Raw genomic sequence first — 23,273 nt, forward strand, 5'->3', positions numbered from 1 at the left:
ATGAAAAATGTCATACATGAAATCAAATAATAAATTGAATAAGTTTATTGTCAAGTAATTGAATGTAATTAAAAGTAATGACAGTATTTCAAGTCAATTACATTTTTTTCAATCACTTTCCCTTTCAAAATTTCAAATACAATTTAAAAAAAATGTAATTAATTACCTAATTGATCAATTATATTGTGATTGAGCCCAACCCTGTTGGTAACATTATTTTGAAAGTTGAGTTTATTGGCTTTTATAACTTAAATAAATATAAATAAATAAGTAAAGATATATAAATTCTTGCTCGTATCCTGCCAATGGTTACAAAAGTCTAAAGTCTAAGTTCATGAAAAAACATAAAATTCAGCTCGCACTTCGCGCTCACATTATTTTCTTTAGTACGACCCGCCACGACCTAATTCGGTAACGTTAGGCGTAATGTATTCAATTACAGTCTTTATGAATAATGCCCTCAGATTTTAGCTTTACAAGCAATCGAGAGGGAAAATGTACATTTTGTTAGCACCCCCTCTATATTGGAAAATGGTAGATCAAATCCGCCCCTGCGGGGGGGGGGGGGGGGGGAGTTTCTCCCGGCCCACACAAATTGCTCTCAGGCAAGTCATCGCACCCATCGCATTCACGCGCGTAAGCTCGCATTATAGCGCGCTCGCAGCTAGCTAGCCTCGCACCCGCCCAATATGTAAATATGGCCGACTGGGGTGAGTAACATGTGCAGTGACATATGTCAGAAAATTATAGTGAAATATTGATTTGAGTAATTCCAGTGCAAAATAGTACATTTATTTCTTACATTTATCTTATGATTCTTTTTTAATCAGAGGACGACGATTTTGATCCTGATGCGGGTTTCGCCAAGGCGACTGCCGGTGATAAATGGGAAGGAGAGGATGAGGAAGAAGATGTGAAGGTGAGATTTTGCTTAGCCCCACTCCTTTTGACTTGTGTTGTGTATGTGTCGGAGTGCATTTTATTTTAGTGGCGAGTTTGAAACAGTGTCACTCAGTGGCTTTAATTTTATTTCTTTTACTTATATATAGAATCACATCACTACGCCAATTTGATTAGTTTAATTGTATGTTTATATGTATATGATCTTTTAGTTTTATCCTTTTTTTATACATTTTTGGGACCTCAAAATAAAAGGTTGAAAAAAGTCATGAATTTTTTTGGGGAGAAAAGCTGCAGAGTCGAGAGTATTATAATGACAATGTTAGCCAGAATTTCAAATTCAAGCACCATTGACTTGTACAAAATCCACAGATGTTTAACGTTAGGCCCTAACCAAAATTTTAGGTTTAACTTAGAGTTAGACTTCGTACTTTTAGTAAATAGTAGACTAATAGATTAAGCTGGCTTGGCTTGGAGTTGGATATAATTTGCAATATCGAGACTGCAATAAACAGTAGAGGCGCACGGGCACGGCCAATTATGGGAGACTATCTCCCACGAGAGAGATTATCTCCAATATCAGAGACTTTTGTAAAGAATTTGAGAATCCAATTTTAGAGTCTGGGAGACCAATTTCCTTCGTTTACATTTGCTGCCAAAGGATTACGTTGCGTTTGTGGCAAATAAAAATGTTCCTCATGAAAAATTACCCCTTTTCACCCACTACTTTAAAAATTCAGTCTAATTTTGTTTTAATAAGGATTTTTGTTGTCATCCACACACAAAACAAACGGGCTTTGATTCTGACCTCAGTGAGACAAAATTTTGGGTGGAAAAAATTATGCTTTTGTTGGTGTTGTTTTGTTCTTTTGCAAAGCAAGTCTGCAATATAGGAGATTGTCTCCCGTATTGGAGAGTCTCCCATATTGGCTGTGCGCTTCTACTGATAAACAGTAGATTCTAATCTAGATCTAAAAAAGTGACTAAGTTTACTCAAAGTTTCTTCTTAAAAGAAAATTATAATATCACTGGAAATTCATTGAATTGAATTTATTTAAACCAGTAAAAAAAAAAAAAACGCGGTGCTGACTTTCTAAAAATGTACCCCCTGTGTATGCGTCATTGTCGACCAATGAGGTCAGTGCTGTAGGATTGGCCTTCTTTGCCACAGGCACCAACTTATGAAATTCAAGAAAATAAAACCCCAAAAGTAATGGAAAATTTATTGATTTTTTGTTGTTGTTGCACAATTCAGTCATGGATAGTAATCGTGTCTAATGAGGTCTAACTTGGTCTTGGAAGAACAGAAATTGAAGCTGATTATTATTTTTGTTTTCTAGGATGACTGGGCTGCATCAGATGAGGAGGAGGAGAAAGAGGAGAAAAAGGAGGCAGGTTCTACAGAGCAGACAGCGACTTCTGGAGATGGAGGAGGTAACTTATCAGGCTATGTCAGCCAATAATCCCACCAATCCTCAAAATTGTTAAAAATCCTACTTAGGATATCAGAAAAAATATAGAGAAATGCGGAGATATCGAATTTGTAAAGGATGAAGCCTTTTAGAACACTTGCTTCTGCTGTCAATTGCTTTTGGTATAAGTCTGAGGTTAAAGCTCTATGCTGCACCGTCGCAAATGGCACTGGTTGAAGTTCTGCTCTTGTTGGCTAATAGTCAAATTATTCATTCATTTCTAATCTTTATAACAAAAGCTTATTATACTGTTGAAATCGGACCAGACAGTGAATTTTGACAATGAAAACAACAATCTTTGCTAAATTTTCACTTGGTCTGGCAGATATAATGGGAGCTTGGTATAATGATACAAATTTCAATCTCTTCAAAGTCTTAACCAGTTCATTTCTCGATACTAAGTTCACTGCCACATCTTGTAATTTGAGGGTAAAATGCTCTTGATGTTAATGAATTTTGCTGTCCCTCTTGAAGCATTGTTATTATAATTGTATTTTTTTTTCAGCAGTTTATAACTTGGAAGAAAGATGATTTAGACATTTTGAAATTTGAATGTTGTGTTTATTATGGTCACACAATGGTCGTTAGTGATTATAATGAGTTATTTATATATTCCACAGCATTTCAAGTCAAAAAGAAGAAGAACAATTTAGAAAAAGCATTGCAAAGGAAAGCTGAAAAGAGGAAAGAGAAGCTAAAGGAAGCTGAAAAGGTAAATATTGCATGGATTCTCGCGCTCTCTCTTTATCTCCTGCCATATTCAGATTGAATTCTTTTTACCAACTCCAATGTATACGATTGTATTCACTTGACCAATTGACTTATATGGTCTAATTCCCAGATTGTCTAACACCATCTTGGCTATACCTATTTGGTCTACTACTGATTAGTCCAACCATCTCTGGGTCTTTCAAATGATCTAACCAGCCAATGGGGGCGTTGCACGAAACTTGTGATCAATTGCAAGTCTATTTCCAGTCCTTAAAATAATCCTATGTCTTACAATTAATTGTAAATATGCAATCTGCTTCTTAAATCCTAAATTTTGAAATTAATAGCGAATTTGTAATTGATTGCTAATCTGTCTCGAAACAAGCAGTGTAATCTGATTTGCTGCAGCTAAAATTGATAAATCACTTGTGAATTACAAAAGAATATTAGCAATTACTTGGAAATATTTTTTTTGCAATATCCCCTAGGTCTGTTATTTGGTTGGATGCCCTGGGGGGTGTTTCACAAAGATTTAAGTATGACTTAAGTCGCACTTAAATGCTGACGCGTACATGATTTGCAACACGCGATCTTATTGATACGCAGTAGTGCCCGTCCTCATGACACCATCTGACCAATGTGGTGAAGCCTTTCATACCGTACGCAACTCGGTATTTAAGTTTGACTCTATGTCATACTTAAATCTTTGTGAAATACCCCCCAGATCTAATTTCTACTTTGTCAACATTTTGGAACTTAGCTAAATGAAATTTGGGTCATGTACGTTCCATCAAATCATACAGACTAATAGACCATATGGATATTTGACAAAATTTTTATAGCCTAACTGGACTACAGTAGATGGTGAGTATGCTGAATGCGCATAATTATTCCCTGAACCTTCTATAACAATTTAGTTAGAGAATTTTACTTGTATGATGAATTGACATCAACAAAAGCTTCCTCTAAAGGAGGTTTGTGGTGCGCTTTGCTGAACAAGCCTATAGTATGGATCACAGCATTATGGATCAAGAATTTAAGATAAATGCCAGTGGTAACAGAATTCAATCAAATGACCACCCAGGTATCTCTATGTATGATAAAATTATATGCCAAAGGGTTCGGGAAGAAATTGTGTAATTGCTGAGAAATAAGCAAAACAAGCATGCAATTTAGAGCATATTGGGTCAGATGCCAAAAAAGTAGCAATTGCTGGAAAGCATTTGCTTTGAGCGTAAGCTATACATGTAGCTAGCCAAGCAAAAGATAATGCTTCAGTAATTGCTTTAACCCATTGCCTGTGCTTAAACACTTTTCTTGCCTTCAGAAAGTCTTTGCTAGCGGTGTGGACAATAGCGATGTTGCGCTGGTGCAAACACGACTTGCAGAACAAAGGGTGGACTCAAATGCAGAGGTGTGGCAGTGCAAAATACTGCCTCTCTCATGTAACATCTTTTCCTTAGATGTGGTGTCAAACTATTCCTTTAACTTGTTTCTAATTAATAAATTTATATAGTTTGCATTCGATTTGCACATACTTGGAAGAAAACATGTTCATGTAAGCTACTGTACACCTTGGGGCTCTCTCTCAGGTGCACACACATGATTAAAAAACGCAAACGCCCTGATCAAGGTAACGCCCAAGCTTCTCTGATGGAGCTTAAAAACAGCCCAAGCAAATGCTTAAACGCACAAGCAAAATGATCGCTTTACGCATGCGCTTTTTAGCAATAGCTTAATCATCAAGCAGATGCTTACAGGCAGCTAGCAATTGCTTGAGCGTACAAGCAAAAGCATTTGCTCGCTCATTTTTATGCATACGGAATCAAGTAAAAGCATTGCTACTTATTATGCATCTGACCCATTATCTGGTCTTATTCCAAGCAATGATAATAATACATCATCCCACATGCCCTTAACTGCGTTGGTGATCATAAGTGTGATTTCTCAGCTTAAGAGTTTGTGATTTCACAAAGTTCAGTTACTGTAACTGTACCAGAGCTAGATCTAGGATGATATGGTTACAATTCACTTTGTTGTTACACTCTCTCTCATAAAATCAGTATTTACCAATTGCTATCTTCAAAATAAACAAAAAATTTTGTTGTTTGTATTGTCATCTTAAGGTTACGTTAACACCAGAGGAGGAGTTAGAGGAAAAGATGAGACAACAGAAACTGCAAGAAGAGTCAGACCTTGAACTTGCAAAAGAAGCTTTTGGTAAGAGAGTCCTGCTTCTATATCATTTTTCTTAAAATTCCATGAATATCTGGAAGCAAATTTCAGTTCGGGGGGGGGGGGGGGGGGGTGTGTTTCACAAAGAAATATGACTTTGAGTCGCATTTAAATGACGTGGACATATGCATATTATTGATCGATACGCAGTAGTGTGTGTCATCTTGGCATAAGCCCTTTGCAGAAAGAGTTGCGATCAAACGCAACTCAAAAAATCTTGCGCAACTTGATTTTCAGCCAATTAAGCACCGGTATTCGGGACTTGCGCTTGATATTTTGACTTGCGTTTAAACGCAACTCTTTCTGCAACAGTCCCCTGACCAGTGGGGTTATGCCTTTTATATAGCACGCAACTAGGCATTTAAGAATGACTCAAATTCATACTTCAATCTTTGTGAAACACCCCCTTGATTATATGTTAAAAAACTGTTTCTAAGCAATTTGGAGAGTCACATTGGTTTTATAGCATAGACGAAGGTGTCTATTGTCTGAGATCTGGAAGTTTTTTATTGCTATTGAATTTTGCTTGCATTCTCAACAGATTATTGCACAAGGAGTACATTTATTGGACCATATATCTGAATTAGCAATTAGTCAAGACTTTCCCTAACTTTTGTCACAGTTGACTTACCTAGTTGTCAATTTTGAGATCTACAGTCTTAGTGATTTATATTTCAAATGGCCAGAAGTTGCATATTCATCATTTTTCTGATTTCTTTCAACTTTGAACATTCAGGGGGGGTGCTTGTGGTTCTGAAGAAGGTTGGTTGGGTGGATGTTGCATGGTGTTTGAAGTCACAACTGAAAGATACTCTGGTGTGAGGGTTGGTAAATGGAGGTTCATGCGTGTTAGTAAGTAGGTTTGCAATGCTCTATTCCTCCATGCCCTTGTATTCTCTATTTTCTCTTCTATCAATCTCATCCCTTTCTCTCGTTTAGCAGTTGATGATCATTTGTCAAATGTGTCAATTTTTTAAAAATGCCTGGAAACAAGTTTTGTGTATTTTCATACATGTCAATCAATTGTCTTGAATCTTGAAATTTGATTCCTGTCTCTTTATGCAGGTGTAGGGCTTGATGATGGTGGATCACTATCACTAGACACCATGAATCCCACAACGGAAGAACAGTTTACGGAATTTGGGAAGCTACTAAAAGATAAATTATCATCGTTAGAATCTTCAGATTACTACCCTTATCTTCTAGAGGATGTTTTTCAATCATGTTGTGTTTGCCGTAAGTAAAGCTTGTATTCATGTTAATTAACCCTAATAGAGCCGGGTTTGTCGGACCCATCTCACAGCCTGGGGGGGGGGGGATGATGTCATACACATTCAACTCTTTTATGCTCATTCTACTGAAAGGAAAACAATTCATTCATGCTGTAATGTTGTGAAATCTGTATTACATGTCCTCTGATAAGGCCTGTTTCATAAATAATTACAACTGTTTTATCTTTGCCATTATGGCAACTACCATGGTAGCAGGGCTCAGCAATCAATCAAAATCGAGGTTTCCATGGTAGTTACCATAATGGCAAAGTTACAACAGTTGTATCTCTTTATGAAACATGCCCCAGATCTTGGAAAGACAAGATATGTACTATTGTAATTGGGAAGTTGTACACGTTTGACAACAAAGATCTTGGTTGCATTGCTAATTTTACATAGTATTACTGATCTCAGTATTCAAATACTCACAACTTGCTATTTATTCAATCTTTCTCAAACTGCCATTGATCTGTTCCTTTGATTTTTTATTTATGCGAATTCAACTGGTTTCATTTTCCTTTAAAGCAGGGAGGGATGATGATTTGCTTACTTGATGCAGGAAATTTGAATGTTCCAATTTAATTTCTAGTAGAAGCAGGAGGAGAAAACTGTATTTAAATTATTACTGTAATTACTGTTTTATTTATAGATATGATTTTACTATTTATGTTATACTGCATACAACCAACTCGTTCTTTAGAAGTCTTTACCATTGAATCAATTTGCTACATGTAGTACATGCATTTTTGGTTCCATGACATTTGCTCTGACCACTATTGCTCCGATGGAAAATATGCACATTATACAAAAGCCTAACGTAAAACGTAACATCCAAAACTAAATAGATACCAATCCTTATCTTTACATTATTCTGAACCATAAACTCTATTACAATCCTAACTCTATGCCTTCTGAGATATTAAGACCGGAGCAAATGTCGCAGGAGCATAAATATATATGTTGCGTCGCCATATTTTTAGACTGACTTTGTATTATATATTTCATTTTCAGTTGACAGTGAACAAGTAAAGAAATTAGGAAGCTGTTTAACAGCAATAGCAAACGAGAAAGCAAAAGCACAAAAGGTATGTTAACTTTGATGTATTGAAATTTTCACAAGTTCCAGCGATAGATTGCATGGTATTGCTTATTTGGGTATTTGATTATGGTCAGCTGTGAAAACCATGATAACGCAATGTATTATCCTCAATGAATAGATGTTTATTATAAAACTGATTCAAGGATGTAGCCAAAAAAGTCATATACGTCTTCATCCTTTAATTCCACGCAACCTTGCTGTCATGCTTTGTTTGTGCAGCACTGCATTTTGGGTGCATATTCATAACGCAAAGAGACTGGAATACTCATTCTTTCAAAGGAAAAGCTATTGGTGCCGGTGCTTATGTAGACGGCATAGTAGATACATGTACGCCTGTGATGTCATAATAGAACGCAGGCAGGGATGTGACCTCTTCATCTGCGGGATCTCCCAAAATTTTTTGAGTGATTTGAACAACCTTTCCACTCTGAATTTAAACTGCCTACCCGTTTTATAAAACAAATAATGCACAGTTTTGAATTCATAATATCGATGAAGCAGGCATCTCGGGTGTTTGCAGTAAAGTGCAAAAGCACTCGGCGCAGGCAACTTGTGCTTTCGCATAGGACTGCAAATACCCTTGAACACACTCATAAATGTGCATTATTTGTATATAATGTGAAGTAATGTTCACATACTACTGTTTTTCAGGCCTCTACACTCAGGGGGGAGGGGGGGGGGGGGGCTGGTGCCTGTTTTGTCCCGTCTGCCAGGTTATTGGGAACATTGAATTACTTTTTGGCTCCACAAATACTTGACGAGTTGATAAACATTGGACATGAATCACATGATATTCTCCAGATTTGAGTCCAAATCTAAATCCCCCCTTTTTCCTTTTTTTTTTGGGGGGGGGGGGTGGGGGAGGGGGTTGTTGGTGCAGAGATCATGCAGATCTACAAATGTACACTATTTTCTTCTTGAGAAAAATGGTCTCTTGATAAAATGTAATGCAGTACCTGTATATGTTGGCAATGGTATGAATATAATTTCAGGTAACCTGGCAAGGGTCATTTGATGTCAATATCAGAAAATACAGTTTTGGAGATGATGGAGTGAATATTCACGTTCCCTTAGGTTAGCAGGTCCCTTTTTTTGCCCCCTTCCCACCTCTTTTGCTAGAAATTCCTTCTTTTGCCTTTATGATTTTTTGTTTGTTTTGCATGCGGATTTACACATGTGCATTATTTACTTTTTTCAGGCCTCTAAAGGAAAGAAAGGCAAGAAGAAAGCAGTCTTAGCAGGGAGTGGAAAGTCGGCAAAGAAGGACGAGTTTGACGACTTTGGTTACGGTGGAGGTGAATTTGACGATTTTATGTGACGAAGACTTTTCATCTTAGGCCAACCTCTCTTCACCATCTCTATCCAGCCATGCGTACTTGTGAGATTGAAAGTTATTTATGGAACACTCTAAGACAAGCATTATACGAGTAGATAAACGATAAAGAGCATGCATTTTTTTTCTGTGATGTTTATAAAAGTCTATTTAATTGATTTGTTGAGACATTCTATCATGATGTACATGTACCTTTGCTTGCAGGCAAAAAATTATCTTTTTTATTTTCTAGGGCTACTTTTCACAACTTACTGCCTTAATCTGCAACATTGGATAAGCTGTAAGCATTTCGACGTGTGGGGAATTTCCAGGGCTCTTTTGAGCATTTTGGGGCCTAAATCGCCAATATTCCCCGTGTAATTTTTTTACCATGCTTTGCAGTCCTGTGTCATAAATCACCTAGAAGTTTTGTATTGAGATGAGTCTAGTGGCGATTTGATTTTAATAAAAGAAAAATATTTGGGAAGGTTTGATTGAAAAGGATTATGAATTTAAGGTTTTTCAATTTGTGACGTAATATGCAAGCAGCTGTTCCATATATCCTGTAATATAAATCCCATAAATTTCAATTTTTGAACAGAACGTCATGCTTAGAAATATTTTTCTAAGAGAAAGTGGTAGGAAATTCAATTTTTGAATGGAACGTCATGATTAGAAATATTTTTCTTATAGAAGTGGTAGGAAATAATGTGTCTAGCTATATTCACTCCACATATGATTTCAATAATTTGTTTGAAAATGAAAATGTGGGGAACTCGTATCACACAACAAATTGAAGAGCTGCTCGTCTGTGACATCACAGAATAAAAAATCAAAACTTCGTAACTCTGTTATAATTTGAAGGATTTTCATCGAAACTTCGCAAATGTTTTTCTCCACATCGTCGGGTGAATTTCCCCCTTTGATCTTTATATCGGCCTTTTTAATTCGATTTCATTTTTACTATGAATAAGTTGTATTTACTAGGTTAAACATGCTCTGTATTTGTGGCTATCCTCTTGACTGATTGTTTTTAAATAAACTTATTATCTTGTGCCATCCATTTCTTTCATTCATGTGTATTGGATTTGAAAAAGACTCATAAGTGATTAATTCTTTTTGACGGCCCCCAAAACTGAGAAGTAAAAACTACATGTAGCTGTGTAATGATAGCAGCAAAAGCTTTGTAATTTAATATTTACATGAATTCCTTTTTTTTCTCCTTCATATGAGACTATACATGTACAAAAGGGATATTTCAGGCTGCGACTACTGATTTAGATAGAGTGAAATCAAGTAACCAAAACAAAACTAAAAATGAATTCAAAGATCAGATAAAGAATAATACAGTTATAATAACATTCTAAAGTTTGTATTATTTTTGTGGAACAGGTCAGTTCAGGTCATCATGAATCTGTCATCTTCCCTTTTATAAGAAATGAGAATTCTTATTTTCTTCTTCATGGAATTTTCTATAAATGAAGTGCAAGGTCATTGTTAGCGTAAATGAGTTTATTTACAAGGCATATATTTTTGTACACTTTTAAATATGAAAAATTTAATTTGAAAAAAAAAACCCCCAGAGGGTAAGTGGTAAAATGATATTGCTCAATGCATTCTCATGATTACTTGCATACTCCTGCTTCACTGAAATAATGCAGAACTTTAACTAAATATTTTTGAAGGTTTACATGACGAAGAAGAATAGTGTAGTAGGTTTCACGGTACTTGGATGAACTTTTTAGTGATTTGCTTCTTCAATTTTACTCAGTTTAATAATATCTATTTCCAACCTGAAGCACCCCTTAAACTATATCGTATTTTCTATTTTTTTGAAAAATTTTGCCATAAAGCAGGTAACTGCTTTATACTTCTTTCTCTTAAAGTTAACTTTTTTGAAATCATTATTTTTCTTTTAATTTTAACCTGGTGTGAATATTGATACACTTCTTTATTACCCTTTAATGTATATTCAACAGACAGTCTTGTAAAAAATAAAGAAACTTGTCTTCCGTACATTTTAAAGCTTTATTTTTTAAGGACATGCGTTATATGATTGTATTTTTTTCTTACAGGAATTATTAAGCATTCCATTTTCTGTTATTTTATTACATCTGGTGGGTGTTTCATAAAGCTGTTCGTAAGTTAAGAGCGACGTTTCTTGTGGAAAATGGTATATTCATTGACCATGGTTAAACGTGTAAGAAAGGTTCACCAGTCATTCTTAAAGTTGCTCTCAACTTACAAACAGCTTTATGAAACACCCACCTGAATGGTGCCAATGTCTCCATGTGAGATATGCCCTTTTATGGCGTATCCAAGCCTTCCAAGCCTTTTTACTGTAAAAAAACAAGACACCTGATTGAATATTCATTTTTACCCCAGATGTTTTCTTTGAAAATGTTTATATTTTCAAGTATATCTTTTAAATGTATTGCCTGTTATTAAAGCTTACAAATTCATTCAAAGTGACAAGTCACAGGGTTCATTCTTTTGTAATGGGTACATTCATTTGGCCATTTTTCTTCAATACGTGGAGACCTTGCTATGTGTTTAGCTGTATGATCTGATGAATTCATTCATTTAAAGGGGTACTCCAGGCTGAAAATGTTATGATTTGAACAGATGAGGTAAAATCAAACAATACACTGAATTTTTTTAAAATGAAAATCGGACAAGGAATAACAAACCTATGACATTTTAAAGCTTTGCATTATTATTTTGTTAAAGCAGTTCAATGCATATTATCTTCATGAATATGCAATGAGCAAGCCGATGATGTCATATCCCCACTTATTCTTTTGTATGTTATTTGAATTTTGACCATTAAGAATAAAAAAAAAGATTGACCACTGATCTAATGTGTAAGATATTCATTGCTGCAACTTGAATATATTGTTACAATGGAGGCACACAGTATTTTGCACATGCATGAAAGGATAAGAAAAAAATGGATAGTGGGGATGTGACATCATCAGCCCACCTGATGAATATTCATGATGGCATGCAGAAAATGTTTGAAAAAAATATTGCTAAACTTTAGAATTGAATAACTTTATCAGATTTTGAAGAAATTTTCAGCCTTTTGCCGGTTAGATTTTACTCCATTTTTTTTAGATATAATTATTTTCAGCCTGAGTTACTCCTTTGAAAGTACATGACAGAATGTGTAAGATCACCTGTTAAATTGACTAGGGGGATGGGAGGGTCCAAATTATCAGATAATGCATCTTGTCACCAAGGGAACTTGGTTATTAGAAATGATTTGCTTGATATATGTCCCCAAACATTTCTTTTGCTGCCCATATCCTTGTTGTAAGAGATGGTCACATTACACATTCTGTTTCTGTTTTTATTCCTTGGTCTTGTAACACAAAGGTTAGCGATTAATTGTACGCTTGATTTTCATGAAGAATTGTACATTGTAGTCAATGCAATCAGTCATAAAAATATGTTCTACGATGATTGCTAAGCTTTGTGTTACGGGCCCATGGTGTGATATGACCTACATTGTAAACAAAGAAATAAACATGATTTCTTGTTTTTAAATGGCGAGTAGATGCAAGATGCTTGGATAAGTTACTCTGTGTCAAGTATTAAAAATAGGTTATCAAGATACAAAATTAGTTCCCATGCTTTGATGGACATTCAACCTTGCAGGATACAATTCACAATCAAAAAGTAGAACAAATGGATATCTTTGCCATGCACATTGCATGCTGGGACAGTCCGTTGGACTATTTTTACTCATCATACCTGTAGAAATGATCTTTAAGTCATACTGTTTAGTCTGATTTACATCAATATTGAATTGCTACCCATAATGGTGACAGGCTTTAGTTTTGTAACTTAATTTTTGCTATATACCTTCTACTTTTGAATTAAATTCAGTTTATTTTAAATGAAAAAAAAACACGTTTCCTCTTATGATATAAATCATATTGTAACACCTTTTTGGATAAGTGAAATAGCTCAAATTGACTTACATCTTTAGACAAGAATTTAGCATTTCATTCATTGTTAAATGTTTGCCATGAAATGCTGCTCCTTTTTTTATGAAGCATGCTATCTGTTCATGTATATGTCTCAACTAATGACATACAATTATATTATGCTTATAATATTAAACTAAAAGAACAATGTTTACAAGAAGGCTGCTCACTGGTTTTCTTTAATGTGGTTTATTGTCAGTATTCAATCTTTAGAAAAAAAATATATATCTGAGCATGTACACTGTATACAATATATTAGAATTAATGACATAGTACATTAACAATAATTGAAACGAGAGAGAGAAATGTTATAACACCGACATGTGTAGAAAATAACACAGAGATGAAGTTCCTTGGCATGAGACCTCCCCAAGAAAAAGGAAAAATACTGATAAATTAAAAATACAAATAATGAATTCCCTTTCTTCACATTTTTGGCAAAAACAAGTAAATAAGACAATTATGTGTGATACTTGTATACAATTTTGTTTGTAATCTTGTCAAAGCAATGTACAATTGATTCACAAATGGGCGAGTCGTGGTCTAGTGGTTCTGACTCTCGCCTTTCAAACTGAGGGTTGTGGGTTCGAATCCTGGCCGTGGCATGTTTTCCTTCAGCAAGCAATTTATCCACACTGCTGCACTCGACCCAGGTGAGGTAAATGGGTACCAGCAGGAAAAAATTCCTCAAAAAGCTGTGTGCACCGGAATGAATCAGTAGCCTAGATTAGCTGGGTAATAATAATTATAAAATTCCTCAAAAAGCTGTGTGCACCTGAATGAATCAGTAGCCTAGATTAGCTGGGTAATAATAATAGGGCCCGCTGGAAGAACAGTTTTTGGAAATGAAGTGGCTACCCTGGGTAAATATACCATTATTATAATTAAATTAAAATTCTAAACTACTGATTGTATTAAGTTTATATTTGAAAGTAATTTGAAAAGCATTACACAAGAAATTTGGATGGAAGGGATAGAATGATGAAAAAAAAAGCATTTCATTTAAATACTCATTCAACCAAAGTACAATCAGTCAGTCCGCAAGCCCCTGTGTTAATGAGCAAATGAGCAAGATTTATCCAAGTCCTCTCGTGGCTGAATTCATGTCCCTGCAAAATCTCGTGAATTGTGAGACTTTATTTCTCAAAGAATTTAACCACTTTCTCCTTGAGTAATATTGATTATTTTTGTACCATGGGCAAGAGTAAATGTTACTCTTTTATATTGGTTATTTCTTTTGAATGAAATATTTTGATAAATAAGTGAATTTTTTACCTGAAAAGATGCATCAAACAGAATTTTCTTCCTCTCTTTTCACTTGCAAATTGTGCAAGATTTTGTGTTTTAGGCACCAACATTATTTATATCATCAGAAAGCTCAAACGCTATTCTTTCTTACAATGTCACTCTTGATATGTGGCATCTTTTAGATGGGTCAGCAGCCAGCTTTTTCCATCAAGATGCAAGACGAGATTTCTGAAATTTCTGAGTAACATTAAATCCAGAGTTCTGATTGGCTGAATACTGTTTTCAAAACAAACAGGCACGGGTAATTTGAAGAGATTACCACATGGTGAGTGTGACCTTGCAGAGGCCCAGTGTGGGGAACATTGGAATTTGCGTGGGTGTGTGGTCTCTATGACCAATCAGAGCGCAGTATTCTTGTTTTTGAGCTGCAAAATGTACTTGGCCTATGAAAAGCTGGCTGCTGACCCATCTAAAATACATATTCTTATAAAAATTATATCATATTAAAGCTTAGATCTTCAGCTTTATCATGATCTAAAAATCATTTGTGCCCAAACAGAAATTAAGTGTGAAAACAACAACTTTTGTTGCATGAAAAAAAATATTTTGTTTCATGTTTTAGATCAAAAGTTTTTCCTATATTATAACATTCTTTTAAAAATCCAAACACATGACCTGATTCTTCTTCTTTACAAAGATACCAAAAACATGAAATTTGGTCAATATTTAGAGCAGCAATGGCCAAATAAAAAAAGGTGTTTTGGTTCGCACCAAGCTCATTAACTATGCAAAAACCCTCTAGTCATGAATATCACTTGGATAAAAGAAGCTACTTTTTTCAGGGCTTGCGGACTGACTGCAATGTGTTGTAATAATATCTTGTATAAACAAATAGCATACCCCCTGTATGTATGATATAAAGAAAATTTAATGATTGCACTTATTATTGCCAGTTTTTGTATATGTATATCACATCAATATCAAATTACAATTTATGAATAAACAAAAACAGAGTTCACATGAAATAATACAAAATATAAACTCATACACAACAAAACAAAATCATACAAAATGGAACAAAATGGTACAGTTTAGCAGCTCTGCACTGCCCTTGCAGAGGAGTTGTGGCTCAGTGGTGGTTAAGTCTCTGGGGTTCAAATCCCACTGAAGTACTCATGCCCTCTCGCAAGACATTTATCTTCATTTGCTGCTCTCCATCAAGAGAGTAGTAAATGGGTAACTGGTCAGAAGCGATTCCTTCAATGCTTGAGCACCCCATCAGGGTAGCTATGCCAAAGCCAGGGTACATGTAATATAGTATGCAGCGCTTAGAAACATTGTGTAAGCGCTATACAAATGTTGCGTACTATATGAACCCCATACTATGTACTGCTGGCAGCTGCATAGAGCTGAAAGGTTTATGTACACCAAGATTTGATATACCTCATAATAAGATTCTTGGCACTGATTGGTCAAAACTACATCATGTGACGTGGGCAAGGTGCAATTCGGCCCATCATCGTCTCTGGGTTTTGACTTGTCAATTTCTTTTATGAAACCCTGTGATAGAACGCGTAATGCCCGAGGGCGGGGCCACGACCTGTATGGCTACGCGGGCAAATAGCTCGCTCATGCTAATTGGCCGTTGCTTCTGGGTAGCCACGTAAGTACCGGCGCACCCATTCCTGTGATATAGCGAATCAACTTAAGAGTTGCACTATGGTCCTAAATAGATACCAGTAGCCCTTGAGTCTAGAGTACCATTATACATGAGCGTCACTCCCCCTATAGCAACATCACTACGATAGGCTACACCATCCCCCTTAAGTAAGCTGAAAGCCATGTCTTTGAACTCCAGCTGGTTGGCGAGGCGGTAAGCAGTACCCATTATACATGAGCGTCACTTCCCCTAAGCAACATCACTAGAGATAGGCTCCACCGTCCCCCTTCAGTAAGCTGAATGCCATGTCTTTGAACTCCATCTAGTTGGTGAGATGGTCAGAAGAATCCATTATACAGGAGTGCCACTCCCTCTAAGCAACATCACTGAGATAGGCTCCACTGTCCCCCTTCAGTAAACTGAACGCCATGTCCTTGAACTCCAGCTGGTTGGCAAGGCGGTAGGCAGTCAGGACGTCGGGACAAAGTCCCAAGAAACGCTGCATGTGAGACACGACCAGACTGCTCTTACTAGACAACTGACGGTACCTGAAAACAACAAGGAAAACACAGGAAATAAACTTACGGTAGATTAGACCATCAATCTACTCAAACTTGCTTGTACCTCTAATATTGTTTCTCAAAGGATTACTGTGAAAGGAATCCTGTCTATACCAAAATTCCCTTATTCCTTATTTCATAATGCTGATTTCCCCACTTAAAATGGTTATTACAATACAATGCGTCCAAAAAAAAGTGACACTCAGAATCATATATCATTGTAAAGCTTAGGCCCTTCTCTTTTACCTCATATCACTACATTATACCACACTTCACGTAAAAATAATTTCACTTCTTGGAGCTTTCATATTTAATGCAAAATGTGATTTTATTAACAAATTGTGTCATATCAAATCACAGAGTGTGTGCTTAGCTTAATATGAAATGACAAAAAATGTGTGTCCCCTTCCTTCCCTCTTCTCACCTATAATCTAGGCAGAGGTTGCAGCTACTGCTGTGCTGGAAAATTAGTGAACCCCACCACAAAATGCTGAGTGATGAATGAAGACAACAACACGGCAATGTCCGGCGAGCCCAGAGAAACAAACTTTATTGAATGTAATATTTTATTACCTGACTTCACAATTACATGTAGATATATAAAACATGGCAGAACTTGAACACATGTTCATTTTCTGGTGGGGTTCACTAACTGTCGAGCACCAATGTATGCTAAACATGAATTGATGCGCCTACAGAGGGTGCGATGCAAACGCTGCCTGTACCCTCTCGTCTTTCTTCAGTCGTCGTTTTTTTTTATCGACTATGATGCATTACAAGTTTTTTGTACAATAAAATGCTATTGGACCATTGTTGATAAAAAGAAAACAACTAGAGCAAGGCAGGATCGAAGGTGTGGATGGCGGCTGCTCCCATTGCAGCTCCACAGCCACTGCTTGTGGTCTCACAGCAGCAGACGTATTGGTAAATTTCGCAAAAAAGCAAAGACAACATTTAATAATAATGATAATAATCGGATTTATATAGCGCTTTTTCCAGAGGATACAAAGCGCTGTTGGTGGCATGAGACAAGTTAAGGTTTATGGTTATATAAGTGTGTTTTGAGATGTTTTTTGAAGAGGTCAAGAGAAGAGAGGTTTGCAGCCTTAGTCTAGATAATAGCAGAAATGACAAGTCTCACGCGTAATGTGTGAGACTCCAGCACAAGGGACTCTTGCTCATCCCATCAAACCTCTGTTTCACGCATGAAAATGAAAAAGAAAATCCCACACATAGCCGGTCTGTGAACTTGGCATCTCGGTAATAGGCTACCCCTTATTTGTTGCATCAGACTGAACTCCTACCTGGAAGCGACATCAGTGCAATGACTTGCTGTGAGCTGGATGCAAGACTGGAAGTCTTCTAAGTACTTGAAGTTTCCTTGCAGGATGACGTTGTTATAGAGGGCGCTTGACCATTCATTCTGTTGCTGGTACGCATCCTGTACTATCAATACCTAGTGCATGGTGAGAAAACGAATCAGTATTATAATTGCCTTCAATAGCAATGGGAAGCAAGTCATACATGTACATCAGCAAAATATAAGTTATTCAATGAGTGCAAGCCATAAATTGAAAATAAAATGTCAAAACTTCCCCAGCAAGCTTTAACATTCCATTCCATTGTCCATGCAGGACTATTAATAATAATAATAATATAGGATTTGTATGGCGCACGTATCCACCTTGCTAGGTGCTCAAGGCGCTCCTATATTACCCCGACTAAGCTAGTCTACCGATTCTGGTGCGCACAGCTATTTGAGGAATTACTTCCTGCCGGTACCCATTTACCTCACCTGGGTCGAGTGCAGCACAGTGTGGATAAATTTCTTGCTGAAGGAAACACGCCATGGCTAGGATTCAAACCAACGACCCTCTGTTTGAAAGGCGAGCGTCAGAACCACTAGACCACGACGCAATGTAAGTCAGATTAAAAATCAGAAGTACCCAGGTATTTGTTCTTATATCGTGACTGTGGTGGTAGAGTCGCTGACCGGCAATCAGTAGATGGGAGGTTCAAATCCCTCTGGTTCCAATATTTGTTCTTACTTATTCATCAGATTGATCAATGAAATCTTCTTTACTGGGTGAAAGCCATAAAGTGAATATACAATAAAATAAAAGTTATTAACATTCATGTATTCTACCACGTGTGTCGCTATTCTTTTCGGCCAAATTTTATGCATGAAACCCATCCTATCCCCTGTCGCTATACCAGGCAAGACCACAGGGTATCACACTGATGTCTGGAAAATAGTATAAGTGTAAATTTGGCACCTTTTAATGCCATATCAAGCCACAATATTGAGTTGGTCTTGATGAGATCAAGTTTTGTGATCAAGGCTTAAGTTACAAAGATATATTACATGTAATTCTACATTATGAAGGAAATTGTTTTTACGACACACATTACAACACACTAACTCAAATTTTCAGTACTAATGATTGGGTGAAATTTCAAGTTCCCATTACAGTGTATGATTGCATAGTTATATACATGTCAGCAAAATTAATTTTTGTACCTTTTTCCTAAAAATATGAGGAATTCTGGAAAACACATAAGCATTAATAAGATATCACCATTTTCATCTCCACATTAATTTCACATCTCCATACCTCATGAAACTTGGGATGCTGGGTCACAAACTTGGTGACCTCTGCAGGTTCAAAGTTGATGACCCTTGACCTCACAGGAAGAAGCCGAATCTGAAGAGCCACCAGACGAGCTTGCTTTATGCACTTCTCGGCATGCCGTAAACAATTGTCCTGAGATGGGTAGAAATAGACAAGATCATCAGAAGAGCATTTTATCAACATACAGTTGTGCTCAAAAGTTAGTTAACCCCACCACAAAATGCACTCCGTCATGCTGAGTGTTGAATGTAGACAACAACATTGCAATGTTCTGCAAGCACAGAGAAACAAACTTTATTGAATGTCATATTTTATCACCTGACTTCACAATTCACAATCTCTAAACATGGCAGAACTTGAACACTTAAAATATGTTCATTTTCTGTTGGGGTTCACAAACTGTTGAGCACCACTGTATGTTGCATGACAAGTTGTCAGATCTGATAACTTTTCCTTTACTTTGAATAACTGAGAGTAGCTCTGTTACTATGGTAACTGACGGATAAGACAGACTTTGTCACATAAAAATTTGAAATTTGACAAGTAATTTCATATAAAAACTTCGATAGGCCCAAATTCATACAAGATTCTCACACTTCATGGGTAAAGATCAATCCTCCCTACAAAGAAGTGTGCTGAAAAAAGAGTATAAGCATGTGCCATGATCTCATACCGCCCTCTCTCAGAGGATATATGAATATGTGTAAATTAGAGTTGTCAGAGATGTGCCAGTTGCAGATAGCCAACACATGCAAGGCAATGGCTTCAGCCTCTAAGATGGCGATGCGATGATGTCAATACATGTACATAACGTCTATTAAAATCAGGCAAAAAGATGAACAGGGGAAAGTCTGTTTCACCCCCCAAATAATAAAAATAAACCTTACAAGAAGTAAAGGACCCTCAAATAATATTTTCTCAACCAAACTTTTCTTTACAGGTTGGACTTCCCCTTCAAGACCTCCATAGATAATTATGAAGCCAACATCAAAATTTTCATCAACAGTTTAAAGCCCTTCCATTATAACTTCATTAAGATTAACATTACGTTTCATAAATATCTAAACAACATGTATAAAAGTAAAAAAGGACTAGGAGCTAATACTAAAGGTAAATTGCAAATTTGTCCACTCATCACATGGTCTAATTTCATTTAGTCTAATGCCATTCCATCCATCAAATTCCATTCAAGAACCATTTAGTCAAATCACCACCTTGTCTTATCACCAGTTCATCTCATAACCAGTTGGTCTAATACCCATTTTATTTTCCTCATTTCACCCAATTAACACTTAGTCCACTTAGACCAAATGGTATAATTGATTAAATAGCTATTGAACCAACTGGTTATTAGACGAAATGGTGAGTGGAGGAAATGGCAATTAGACCATGTGGATAGTGGGCAAACTGATTTTGAAGAGAAATCTGAGAACCCTTCCCACAGGGCAAGAGTGCTAACCAACCAAGTACACAGTAGGAGATGCCGTGGCCGACTGGTCTAAGGCGCCTGGCTATACGTACATTGTAGAAAGTCCAGGATTCGATTCTCGGCCACGGAACCTACATGTATGCCCGTGAGCAAGGCATTTAATTGACAATGCTCTTTGATCCTGCATTCAAATTAATGGAAATGCTATACGCATTATTGGTAACTAGGTGTGCACTTGTTTTAAAAAACTTAAAAAAAGTACACAGTAAGGAAATATACATGTACCTACCTTTGCATAATTCTTGGCAGCATTGGTCAGATCGTGTAAAACATTCTCAAGGATGTTCTGGATTTCAATGTTTGTGTCTGAAAGAAACAAATGAAATAGGCAAAACAAAATGAATAAGAATCAGATACAAGTGAAGCATGGGATAAGGTGAAATCAGCCTATTAGGTAATGACAGCGTGTATTCTTTTGATCACACTTTGAATGGATCATAAAGAAATATTGTTCATGCAGATTTAAAACCAAATAGAAATGTCACTGATAGAGATTAATACCCCATCCTATCATGGAAATGTTACAAGAACCATATACATGTAAGAGCATTTTCCCTGATTTATTGCCATATGTAATAACCATGACAATGCAGTTCTCGACACATTAACAAAATGTGTCTTGCAAGTTTTTACACCAAAACCAATGCTTGCGCCACATCTTGTGGGCATTGGGTGAAAAATTGAGGAAGTACTTTGCTCCTCAAAACTATTGCCATAAAAAGAAGTTGTTTCAATGCAGTAGCAAACAAATTTCTAAAAGTTTCTTGCACATCTTCATGCCGAGGTATATATTTCTGTGCATTGGGCCAAAACTGAGGAAATACTTTAATTCAAAGACTGGCAATCGGTAACTGCCCGAGTGTCGCTAATTCCTTCATCTGTATATAACATTATCTAACAAAAGAGGCAAAGAGTAACATCATCATCATCATCTCCATCATCATCATCATCATCATCATCATCATCATCATCATCATCATCATCATCGTCATCGTCATCGTCATCATCATCATCATCAACATTATCTTTATGACCTACCAATAGTCCGAGACTTGAGTGTTTTAAGTCTATCCCGTGCTGCTTGTTCTTGGAGGCTGGCTACTTCTCTATGCATCTCAAATTTGAGTGCAACAATGCCGTAAGTCTCAGTGTCTGGTGGGTCACATCTCTTCAAGAAGTCCAATAGAGCCACTTTCAACTTGTCGTCCTTGGAAAGGATTGCAAATGAAAATGAATTGAGACTAAATGATTTGTTGAACTTTAGTACAGAAATGTACAGGAAAAAAAATGACTATCATTTTCCGTCCATCCATCCACATGTATCTTTCCACCTATCTATCAATATATCAAGCAATCGGTCAATATCTATCAAGATTTCTATCTATTCATCATTCAACCAATCAATATACATGTACAATTTCTCCATCAGGAGGAGATCTGGGCCCTGTCTTACAAAGAGTTACGATTGATCCAATCAATTGTAACTCTATGGAAAGCCAGCAACGTCAACATCTAAAATGCATGTTCATTCAAAATATTTCCTTCATATGTTGTATATTCATACATTTATTGTTTTCTTGAAAATTCTGTATGCTTCTCTTTGTTTACAAAGGACATTCTGCTGAATAAAATATGACATTGATGGATTTCCATACAGTTAGGGTTGATCGGATCAATCGTACATGTAACTATGTAAATCCATCAGCGTCATAATTTTTTCTACATGAAATTTGCAAAATGTCCTTTGTAAACAAAAGCGAACACACCAAATTGTCACGAAAACGATGAAATTATGTAATATACATCTTATCTAGAAAACATTTTGAACAGACATGTATTTTAGATGTGGGCGTTGCTGGCTTTCCATAGTTGAGATTGATCAGATCAGACTGGGCCCTGGGCTATCTCCCAATGCTCATATGAGCCCCTCAAAATCCCCATTCACTTGCAATGTTAAAGCTTGTCCAATTTTGTAGATTTATGCAGTTGATTGTTAAAGCCCCCCCCCCAAAAAAAAAAAAAAAACTAAAACAAAACTAGCTGGCTATCAATTTAGCAGCATACATTGTATGTCTATCAATTATGATGGTACACAACATTTTGAAAAGTCGATGTATTAGATAAAAATGATAGGTAACAATAAGTAATGAAAGTCAATGAGTCAATGCATATTTGCCAATGATAATTTATTCACCGATTTCTGGGGACCTTCTTTGAAAATTAAAACAAAGGCTTTTCATTTTAAGCCCTAAGGAAGATGGAGACCCCCCCCCCTCTTCCCGTTAATAACTTAACTTTGGCAAACTGCATTTTAATAATTGTTATTCATTATGATGACATACATGTATGTGTACTTACATTAGCTCCTTTCTTTAGAAGTGCATCCATTTGATGATTGGCTCGAAGAATCTCAAAGATATAGGTCATCTCACTAAACCTTCTCACACCAATCAGAAGCCGCACCTATATAAAAAAAACAATAAAAAACATTGTGATGTAATAAACTTTTAAAACAAAAGGATTAGTCAAGCTACAATATAACTTTTTCAAGACAATTTCCCTTTACACTAATCAAATCAAATACGGAATCAACATACACCAGTTTTTAATGAAACTATTAGTACATTATATATATGTATTATATGTTCAAATTTTCAGATGATCTTGAACTTTTGCAAATTGAGGGTAACA

General features: G+C 36.3%; 2 protein-coding genes across 2 annotated transcripts in view; one reads left to right on the forward strand and one right to left on the reverse strand.

The window, feature by feature from the left end:
* The first annotated feature begins 628 nt into the window (after positions 1 to 628).
* On the forward strand, positions 629 to 11,468 carry LOC129260518 (eukaryotic translation initiation factor 3 subunit J-like). Its single transcript, XM_054898484.2, has 8 exons — positions 629 to 710; positions 831 to 919; positions 2,241 to 2,334; positions 2,993 to 3,084; positions 5,210 to 5,303; positions 6,384 to 6,554; positions 7,601 to 7,674; positions 8,887 to 11,468. Exons 1-8 carry the CDS (start codon positions 698 to 700, stop codon positions 9,004 to 9,006), a joined length of 747 nt encoding a protein of 248 aa, XP_054754459.2. The 5' UTR covers positions 629 to 697; the 3' UTR covers positions 9,007 to 11,468.
* A 3,632-nt stretch (positions 11,469 to 15,100) lies between these two features.
* LOC129262431 (spatacsin-like) overlaps positions 15,101 to 23,273 on the reverse strand; it is a 54,273-nt gene continuing 46,100 nt past the window's right edge. The window contains exons 39-44 of the mRNA XM_064099818.1: positions 22,941 to 23,045; positions 21,621 to 21,789; positions 20,812 to 20,888; positions 19,076 to 19,225; positions 17,765 to 17,916; positions 15,101 to 16,448 (exon numbers count right to left, since the gene is read on the reverse strand). Coding sequence (XP_063955888.1) covers positions 16,274 to 16,448; positions 17,765 to 17,916; positions 19,076 to 19,225; positions 20,812 to 20,888; positions 21,621 to 21,789; positions 22,941 to 23,045 — 828 coding nt within the window. The 3' untranslated portion in view covers positions 15,101 to 16,273. The remainder of the gene's footprint in view (positions 16,449 to 17,764; positions 17,917 to 19,075; positions 19,226 to 20,811; positions 20,889 to 21,620; positions 21,790 to 22,940; positions 23,046 to 23,273) is intronic.

This window comes from Lytechinus pictus, chromosome 5 (assembly GCF_037042905.1).
Source record: "Lytechinus pictus isolate F3 Inbred chromosome 5, Lp3.0, whole genome shotgun sequence".
In the NCBI taxonomy this organism is placed as follows: Eukaryota; Metazoa; Echinodermata; class Echinoidea; order Temnopleuroida; family Toxopneustidae; genus Lytechinus; species Lytechinus pictus.

Coding starts and splice junctions, on each gene's coding strand:
- LOC129260518 (XM_054898484.2), top strand. Junction 920..2,240: donor ATGAGGAAGAAGATGTGAAG/GTGAGATTTTGC, acceptor TTTGTTTTCTAG/GATGACTGGGCTGCATCAGA. Junction 3,085..5,209: donor AGCTAAAGGAAGCTGAAAAG/GTAAATATTGCA, acceptor TGTCATCTTAAG/GTTACGTTAACACCAGAGGA.